Raw genomic sequence first — 10,084 nt, forward strand, 5'->3', positions numbered from 1 at the left:
GTATATATTGTATTTGTCCACACCTTAGACCAGATTCAACTAAACTTAATACTTTCAACAGGCCTTTGAATTGTGTATCTCTCGGTCGATAAAAGTACTTCTCGTCCTCTTGGAGATGTTTGTGTCTGTGTCGTGTCTGTTCACGGTCCGTGAACTTAGCACAGGATAAATTAAACATGGGATAAGATAAACACAGTTTAGGACCAGTAATAGCAGTAATGAGTTTTAAATACAGTAGAACCGCCCAACCAGCAAAAAGTGGTTCTTCAACTATCCTAGAACCATGATTTCTTGAGGATTATATGAGACTTATATCTGCATATAAACCCGGAAAAGGGCCCATTTTATAAGTCTATCTTTGCTTACAGCGCGATTATATCAGGCCCCAGTCATCCCACTTTTGATTATATGGCTCGTATATCGGGATTACGCAAGTGTACTATTACCTGGGAATGCCAATATAAATGCACTATAGTAAAAAGTGAGATTAACTCGGGCCTAGCTAGGCCTCTACTAAGTACGCAGCTAGTGTTTCAGTGAAATGTCAAACTGTGATGTGTGGTTTTGTGCAGTGTAGAAAAATATTAAATAGTTTGTGCAAAGGTAAGTGGTATTTATTAATATGATAACTAGAAAATATTGTCAACCATAGTAGAAAAATATATCCTATTGTTCTTAGTATTTGTGATGACTGTTTGCTGGGGAATGTGAATTTTCTGTGAACCTTATCTTGGTTTCGATTGAAATTTTAAAGCGCCATTTTAAAATGGCTTATTAACACTTTGTGTATTCATTTATTTATCAACAAAATGTTAGGAAACGTCGCCATTTTTGGGTGACATTATCCAAGTATGCTATAGAACTGATAAAAGTTAATTTAGTTCTACAATGGTAAGTGTCAAAACCAAAACAAATTCGCCATGTTGTTACCAATTAGGGTTCCACAATTAGGGTTCTGCAATTCTTACCTACATACTGTCGTATCAGGGGACTGAAAATCGTAGATTCTGTTATGATAAATATTTAGTAGGTAGTGAGGATGTAGTGAGGATATTTTCATAGCTAAAAATTATGAATAGGCGGTCCAATTTACCTTATACTATTAAGCAAAGTTGTTCAGTTTTACGGGTACAGCGGACCAAGGCGTTAGCTGACCCGCCTTAACCGCGCGTTTTTAGAGAAACAAGCGGTTTAGGTGGCTCAGCTAACGCCTTGGCCAACTGTACAAAAATTAGAAAATTATTATCAACAAACGGGTACTTACAATAATATTTAGATTAAAGATTAGATTAGGAAAGTTTTCAAAGAAAAATCATATCAGTTTACTGTGGGTACTGTATTAATAAGTTAAGCATTAGTTTGAAAATGATTTTGTTGGACGAATAGTGTGTAAGTAATTTAATTTTTTTATTCAGGTTACCAGAATTCCAAGCAAAGCAGAATTCCAGCATTCCAAATAATAGTATGGTGATGTTCCTGGATATAGATCGATTTTTAACAAAAAATGATTTCCGAAGTCTAAGGGACTTGCAATGGCCTTGGAGTATTACACATTTCTTACTATCAGAAACATGTCCCGGGTGTCACACCATTGTGTCACTTAACAATAGAGATTTACATTTTATTAAGATTTACGAAGACATCAGATCATTGCTATATCAAGATTGGTTTTGGTGTGAGAATTGTAACTACGCAGTTTATGATCACTTTCCAAGAGACGAGTGTGAAATTTGTAGCTAGTACTAGTATGTAACTAAATACATACCTACTTACTACTTAAGTACCTAGCACCACACAATATTTATTAACATAGTTTCATGTGAGTAAAATGAGGTCTTACCTAATATACACGCATACGACTATGTAACGTAATTTATTGAATAAGTACCCTGGCATATGTTTACTAAATTTTATTTATTTACTTAGGTATAATAAAACTTTATTATTAGGTAGGTATCGGATATAAAGGGACTTAGATTTACAACTTGAATGAATGAGAAATTATTTGTTTGACTCAAAGCGTTATACCAACACCACACGCGCAAGTTCATTTACTTTCAAAGAAATTCAGTAGAACTGTGTATTTTTGTTTACTAATCTAACTAAGAATAATTATGTTATACTAATATTAACATTGTCATACTTTGTGAGTAGATGTTTGTTACTCTTTCACGCAAAAGCTACTGAACTGAACCGATTACAATGAAATTTGGTATGTAGGTAGCTACTTTTTATCCCGTAATTCCCGCGGGATCTGTTTCTACGCAGACGAAGTCGCAGGTGGCCTCTAGTTACTCATATATAAGCGGCGGCGTCAGCGTTTCGGCACTTCGCTCCCGTCGTACCTACTCCGTGTCCGGCGCTCCCCCGCGCGTCTCTTCAGGCCCCGACTGGACTCGCGCGATAGCACAAGCGAGCGAACAGTTCGAATGAATTAGTTGTACACGGATAACGTTATCTCGCGCTTAGTTGAATTATATTATTAGTTTTTCAATGTGAAAGTTTCAAGGTATACATATATAGATTTTAGGCTGAGAGTTTAGTAGTAGAATATTTGTATCGTATGTTTGAGTAATTTTGAATAATCTTAAGTCAAAGCGTACCTACTAGACTAGACTAACACTATCTTAACCTACTTGCAGGTTTATGAACAAACACGATGCCATTCAAAGTGATTCAAACTATGGAACGAGGCTGTCTGCGATTGACGACTGTCCCAGAGCAGTGGGAAAAAAATGGTACTTTGTTCTGGCCCAAAACTAACGCGGAAAAACTTAGAAGGCGCGAGAATTGTTATCCAGATCCTACTTGGAGAACTTTTAATTGTATTTTGAAAAGAAGCCATTTACCAACATTTAAAGACGCAGAAAATCAAATAGATGCAATGAGTGATAGGTCCGATACCGAGACGGAGAATGAGTATCGGAACAATTCGCTATCTGTAACCACCCAAAGAGAACCGTTGGCTCATTCTTTTAATAAAATGGCGCAGGAGTTGGTAGAGGTAAGTTTAATGGAAGAAAATTATTTACAGTTTGTTTAGATATTAGATTCCGTATCACAGGTTCGCCCGCACACAAAGGAAGCAACTTTCCAGCTTAATAAAAATTAGTTGTTCCATATTCATTGATCCTGTAGGTACCTATTGAAAATTACTATGGATCAGCTGTTTCTTTTATTTGCTCCAATAGATGATTTTTACCAACTTTTTAAAGTTATTTTAGATAGGTACTACTTATGCGAGAGTAATGCACAAAATATTGTAGTTTTTAGTGGTGCAGCCTATTTTTTTTAAAGTCTTATAAATAGTATGTTTATTTACTTACATATTGTTATAGAAGTAGGTATATATACAAGCCGGTCATCGCATAATAATAATAACATATTCTTCAATACAACAAAATTTATATTCTGTGCATATATCATTAGAAATCGGTTATTGTAAAATATCGTACTAGGTAATTACAATTTTATCTTACGACGAAAAAAGCCGATTTAAATTGAGTATTTTTGATTTGTCAACATAACTTTTCATCAAATTAAACCTTATAATGTGTTTGTTGTAATGGACACAATGAAAGGAATATGCGTATTTGTGATGACGTGCACCTGAGTTGTATCTTGGGTTTCTGAAATTTTTAATAAAGAGTTAACTTTTACAGAATGATCAAGAAAATATTGCTGCTGCTATGCTAGAAAAGGAAAACATACCACCGGGTGAAAACTATGATGCTGCCGTTAATATTGTTCAAACTCTGGAACCAAACTCTTTACCAGAAACAATTGACCTAGGCTGTGAAAACACAGACAACCAAAGTCAAAACATTTTGATATTAAATCAAGATGTACCACTACAGCAAATTCAAGAGGATATACAGGCTCTTAAACATGATCTCAAAACAATTCTTACTAATCAAAATGCTTTGTTTGAACTTCAAAACAAATTACTTTTAAAACATTCAGAATTTCAGACCCAATTCGAGGAATACATAAAGCTGTCTTCTAAGCTACCAGCTCAGGATCGGGATGATGGTATAAATACCATAAAAACTTCAAATGATTTTGATGACTTTGAAAGAAACCTGTTAGATGCAGTATTTAAAGAAGATCATAAAAAAAAATTACGTGGGTTATGTAGCAGAGGATCTGGAAAGGGTACTTCAAATGCATACTACCTCATTGATCATTTATTTGACAGAGAGTTTTTGAAAAGTTGTACATGGACTGGTTCATCAAAGAAAGACCCGGTAAAGATTTGTTTCAAAGCCCGAGAAAGAACAATTAATTTTTTCCATGATATTGTGAAGGAATCAGACGAAACATTCAGCAAAGCAGATTGCGAAAAATTTTTCAAAATTATACTCAAAAATGCTCACCAGCGCTGTGAGAGCAATAAGAGAGCATCTTCAGCAAGACAACGTACTAAGGGGAAAAAAACTAAAAATGATACTGCTACAACATCTTCTGTGTGCGCTATAGAACAGCCAGCTCAAGAAGATAATGTTCGTCCTCCACCCGAACCTTTGCTAGATCAGCCAGTTCCAGCAATACCTGAATCCTCAGAACAAAATCAACTTGAGAATGTAGAGGTGATAAACCTGCCCAGTGCTGCTGCAGTCCTGCCGGAAAATTAATTACTTAAGTAACAAAAAAATGTGTTAACTTTCTAGAGTTGCTGTACCTATGAAACTGAAATAGTTCTCCAGTTAAAAAAGAAAAAACAGTTAGGTATTCTACATAAAAATTTCTACTACACTCTAGAAACTTCAGAAATTTAATGTCAACAGCTACTGAAAGTTCATGCAATAATTTTATTTGCTGTTTGGATAACATATCTTTGTAGTCCTTTTTTATTTATCTAGTGTTTATTTTTTTATTTGAATTTTTGGCTCTTACGAAGCCCTAAAAATTATGTTCTTGAAGAAGAAGAAATTATGTTGAAATTATTATTCGTTTTTTCAAGTACGCACGAGTATTGATTATCTACGTTGTGGTTTATTTGACAACAAGTTTTAAATCTAGGTACCTACCTACTATAGGTAAGTATATAAGTTGATTTGTTTTTAGAGTAAGGCTCATGCTACACTGGATCAGGAATGGGGACCGCTCCGGACTCACACACAGTCCGTGTGGTAACTGTCTATGTCTCGCCCCGGAACGGACCTACATCGTAACTATCCTGCATTCCCGCTCCTGTGTATCATAGGCTTTAGGCTACAAATACCTGAATAAGTTAAGTATGTTATTGTGCCGCAATTTTTTTGACCTTAATATTACCTACATAAAAATGTTTATGTATTTTTTAAGTATTATTCCGAGTGAAGATGCATGTGAATTTAAAGATTGGTTAAATAGTATGTAGCTAAAGAGTTTATTATGTCTCTAACAATAGTTTTATATAAAGTTTTTACTTTTAGTGTTAGATAAAGATAATAAATACCTCATAAACCCAGACTGATTAAAGTAACTATTCTGTTAATGTAATTTAAAGTACAAATTAGTTACTCCCGTTTTTTGAATGTTATTGTACTAAACTTTGATAAGTTGTTGATTGAATGATAAATAAAAATACCTGTTAAATTTTTGTAAATTTGTCTTATTTATTAAAACCATAAACTACAGAGTATGAAGTAATGGCACTAAATATATAAAATTATTGAATAACACACTTACAAACTTACACTTTATGTCTGCAACTTTATACACAGTTTTTATTTTAATCATTTCTCTGCAATCACATTTACAAATGTTGAAAAACGATGAGCTTAAGGGTTCTTCAAAGGCATTTTGGGTGTTTATTATATGATAGCCATGTATTTCTATTTCCTGCTCTTGATTCCCATTATTTTTAAAATTAACCGATACAAACTCCACCACGTGGTTTGATTTAGTTAGAAACCATTTATCTTGTTTCTTTGCTGACAATATAAACGTCCCTAATTCTAATATTAAGCCAGATTTTCTGCATTTTCCTTTCTTTAGTGCCGGATATTTCTTGTTTTCATTTAGCTTTTCTATATCCATTAACGACATTTCATTAATTCTGTTTGCGACTTGTTGAAGTGCTTTATTTCCTTGCCTTACCATTTTTTTTATGGAGTAAAGTTTATTTTCAAAGCAATATGCATTGAAATTTTGGAGAATCCCAAATTTTTTTACTTCATCAACCAAATGTAAGAGATTATGTATGTTGCTTGTTATATAGTCTTTCCCATAAATGGTTTTGAATTGTTCAACAAAGTGTTTTAACATTTCCTCAGCGATACGAAGTAAATGGAAATAACTATCATTGGAGCAAATAGTGATTGCACAAAATAAATGCATGAAATGATTATAAGGTTCCGCTCTTTGGACTTCTTGAAGTATTATAAAACTGAGATAGTAAAAAAAACAACGGTACTCAGACCCTTTCCAGTGAGCTAAAACATCGACGGTTCTTACTGACCGGTGTATCTCTTTAGGCATAATACAACTTTTTAAAAAGCTGTTAACCTTCTCAATATTTTGCGCATTCCATTTTGTTAAATATTTCCCGAAATTTCCATCCCTCCAACCTATCAGAAGCCTCTTCATCAACCCAAGATCTATCAAGTGCAGCGAGTCCGATACTGGAAAATCTTCAATCATGTCGATGTTTAAGCTAAGTAGCGGTGAGTCTTTCTTGTGATGTTGTCCATACTTCTTCGCACGAAAGTCACCGTTGTTTCTTTTAGAACTGTGACACTCAATAAATGTCACAGTATTCGATTTATGGGAATATTCTCCGACGACTGTACATTTTAGACAGCCATGTTTGCTGTTGAAATTTGAAACACCTGTAAAAAAATAGTATAAATTGGTTAAATACCTTCATATTGTGGTGTTCATCTTAGTAAGCAGAAGTAAGTAACTCGTACGAAAAAGAAGACGGTACTTAAAGATTTTTCTGAATTAATGTGTAAGTACCTTTACTGATAGCTTGGCCTGATAATTCTAAAATCCTTTTAGTACATAGAGTTTGATGGGAGGTGAAGCAATATAATAATATTGTCTGTAAACTAAAAAAAATTATCCTACCTTTTATCATTGCTCTAGCTGGTGAATCACAGATAAAAGCTCTCAGTTTTACGTGGATAATTTTTTCTTCGTTTGAGTCATGAGCAGCGTTAAGTATTAATCCTTCTTCAAGTTGCTTCATTTCTGTCACGAAAGGCTTCAAAAATGAGTCTAGGTCCGATGGTTTTCCATCTCCGGCATAGATACCTGTTAAAAATAAATAGGTAAGTATAAGTAAGTATCATAAGAAAAACACTACTACTACTTTTTAAGTACCTACTTTAAGTTAATAAAGATGTTTTGTTACTTACCAACAACAAACGGAGCCAAATTTGGTATCTCGAAGACGGTACACAATATGGGCCAAAATTGGTATCGCGAACTATTGAAAACTGGTAGTCCATCAATATTTATGTTTAGAGAAATTTCATTTGGTAGACACGAAACATTTTCGAAAATTCTTTTCAAACATTTGATCAGGCCATTGTGCCAGTAGTGTCCTGGGGCTGAAATGGTAATTTGTAGGTTTTCTCTGTTTGTGCCTAGAAGTGTTCGCGCATCTCGAGGTAAAACGTCGTTTAATCTGATATTTACAATTTGAAGTAAAGAGTTCAAAGCAGCATGAGAAATATTGTAATTTAAAGCCCAGTTTTTCATAGAATAACGCAATTCGAAATTTTTGTTGTAATCAGAAAGATTTTCCTCCTTTTCATCGCTTTCATAATCGCTTGATGATTTTTCATTATTGCTTTCATAGTCCGAACCCCTTCCATCCGAAGTACTACTAAAGTTATTTTGTCCGGAACCCTCACCTGAATTTGCGATGCAGTCTTTACCCGATAAATTTAAAAAGTCAGTGCTCACTCCGGTTAACATTTCCTGGTAGGTTTTCTTAACCTTTCGTTTATAAGAACCACTCTTTTTAAACCGCTTCCACTGATCTAAATCCATTTTTATATCATTCAGAACAACAAAGAACAAATCGTGAATTATGAGTGATCAATAATGGCTGGCCACAAATCCTACAGTAAGATTTGGAAAACCATTCAAATCGTGTTTTCGACTATATCGGTTGTTTCCAGAAAAAGTGGCATTTGAAGAGTTCTAGCCAGGATTGATTTAAGGTTTCTAAGACGATAGCACTACTATGAAATACCCATTTAAATCTACCCAGGCTTATATCGGCATATGACAAACCCCTATTAAGTGCATTTTTGCCTAACGAGTCCTGATATAAGCTTTTCTGGATTCGTAAAACCGTTTAAAGCTCATTTTTTCTTATATTGGTGATTTAAAGCAAAATTGGCCTTATTAGGGTTCTAACCAGGATTATTCTGGATTTTTTAGATTATAATGCTACTGTGGAATGCCTCTGTAAATCGACCTTGGCTTATATCGGCATATGATAAACCCATATAAAGTGTGTTTTTGCCTACAGAGTCGTGATATAAGTTTTTCCGGATTTGTGAAACCGTCATAAGCTCGCTTTTGCTTATATAGGTTATTTCGATCAAAAGTAGCCTTTAAAGATTTCCGACGAGGGTTTTTTAGATTTATTCGATTATATCTTTTCTATGGAATAAAATCCATTTGATGTTAATATGAATTACAAACTTTAAACCTAAGTGCTCTTTAGTAGTCTAAATTGAATTGACTTATATTGGTCACAGAAAAAATGCTTATATGAGACTATAAGTAAGACTAAAAAGAGTGATTGTTCCTCAGTGCATATTTTCCTCGAATATGCTCATATAGGAGCCTGGAGATTAAAATGCGCTTAAAGCGATATCCTATATGCGCATATAAGTCTGGGTTGTCGGAGTAGTTCCTCTTGAGAGTAATTAATCTTAATACATGCTCTTATAGGAGGTTAAGTCCAGTAGTAGCCATGAATTGTGATCCTATATACCGATATAAGTCCAAATTGTAAGAGTAAGCGTACTTGAGTAAAAACAAGATTAATATATGCTGATATAAGTGCGGTGGCATATTCTGAAACCATTATAGTAGCCATATAAGTCCAAACAGGACTATAAAATCACATGCCAGGATTATTTTGCTTGTTGGGCGTTTAATATGGTTACATTTAAACTTTTAATATTTTCATTCAGGGTTGTATTATGAATTAACAACCAAGTGAAATTAAGTTATGGGAAGAAACAACTTACTACAGGAAATCCCGCTTAAACATATTCTGAAATGACCAAGCCAATAATGCGTTATTAAGAAGGAAAACGTTTTAACCGTGAATAAATGTTTAAAAAACTAGTTGTAAGATTATTCTTCCTTCTTAATAACGCATTATTGGCTTGGTCATTTCAGAATATGTTTAAGCGGGATTTCCTGTAGTAAGTTGTTTCTTCCCATAACTTAATTTCACTTGGTTGTTCATTCATAACACAACCCTGAATAAAAATATTAAAATAATAAATTATCGACGAGTTAATGCGAAAACACCCACATAGATGAAGTTTACCTTGTAAAAACCATCCCATTCATATAGTAGACAGTCTGTACCGAGATAAAAGTAAAAGCAAAAAAACCAATTGTCATTTGACAACAATAAATAGCATTTTGCAAATGATTTTATGGGTATTCTTGTTTCCCAGTTTCACTACCGTCACTCTAAAAATAATCTCTCAAAAGTATATACAAAAGAGTAAATATCCTGAAAGTATTTAACCACGTGGTAACCCTGGCTGAATATTAAGTAAATTGAAAAGAAAGTAACTACCTATTCAAGATCTGAGGAAACCTCGACCCCAACTTCGCCAGGATTTAATTAGTCTGGACAATTTTATTTTTTTGATAAAGAGTGATATTTTAAACCAGCTTATTTTATTCAAAATTCAAATTAATATTTCGTTTACCAACCATAATGGTATATTTAAAAACCAGCCGTACCGATTTTTGTATCAGTTTTTTGGTACAAAATGTCAACTCATGCTCCATGGTGTAACGAACACCAATTCAGACTTGTATTCAAAGGTAAATATAATACAAATCCATATACAGGCATAAAATAATCAATTCTGCAGCTGAACCATAC

The 10,084-nt window shown here is 33.8% G+C and overlaps 2 protein-coding genes across 5 annotated transcripts; one reads left to right on the top strand and one right to left on the bottom strand.

The window, feature by feature from the left end:
* Nucleotides 1-963: 963 nt before the first annotated feature.
* On the top strand, nucleotides 964-5,584 carry LOC133528095 (uncharacterized). 2 transcript variants are annotated; one of them, XM_061865315.1, is made up of 3 exons: nucleotides 964-1,819; nucleotides 2,643-3,004; nucleotides 3,663-5,584. In XM_061865315.1, the coding sequence occupies exons 2-3, from the start codon at nucleotides 2,660-2,662 to the stop codon at nucleotides 4,632-4,634; spliced, it is 1,317 nt and encodes a 438-aa protein (XP_061721299.1). In that variant the 5' UTR covers nucleotides 964-1,819; nucleotides 2,643-2,659; the 3' UTR covers nucleotides 4,635-5,584. The 2 variants fall into 2 exon arrangements, with proteins under 2 accessions (XP_061721299.1, XP_061721298.1); XM_061865314.1 differs by lacking the exon at nucleotides 964-1,819 and having other exon boundaries at nucleotides 2,158-3,004.
* On the bottom strand, nucleotides 5,576-9,097 carry LOC133528094 (uncharacterized). Of its 3 annotated transcripts, XM_061865311.1 has the most exons (3): nucleotides 7,347-9,097; nucleotides 7,057-7,242; nucleotides 5,576-6,815 (listed from the first exon to the last, which is right to left on the bottom strand). In XM_061865311.1, exons 1-3 carry the CDS (start codon nucleotides 7,984-7,986, stop codon nucleotides 5,617-5,619), a joined length of 2,025 nt encoding a protein of 674 aa, XP_061721295.1. In that variant the 5' UTR covers nucleotides 7,987-9,097; the 3' UTR covers nucleotides 5,576-5,616. The 3 variants fall into 3 exon arrangements, with proteins under 3 accessions (XP_061721295.1, XP_061721296.1, XP_061721297.1); XM_061865312.1 differs by having other exon boundaries at nucleotides 7,057-9,097; XM_061865313.1 differs by lacking the exon at nucleotides 5,576-6,815 and having other exon boundaries at nucleotides 6,822-7,242.
* Nucleotides 9,098-10,084: the final 987 nt, after the last annotated feature.

This window comes from Cydia pomonella, chromosome 19 (genome assembly GCF_033807575.1).
Source record: "Cydia pomonella isolate Wapato2018A chromosome 19, ilCydPomo1, whole genome shotgun sequence".
Taxonomy (NCBI): Eukaryota; Metazoa; Arthropoda; class Insecta; order Lepidoptera; family Tortricidae; genus Cydia; species Cydia pomonella.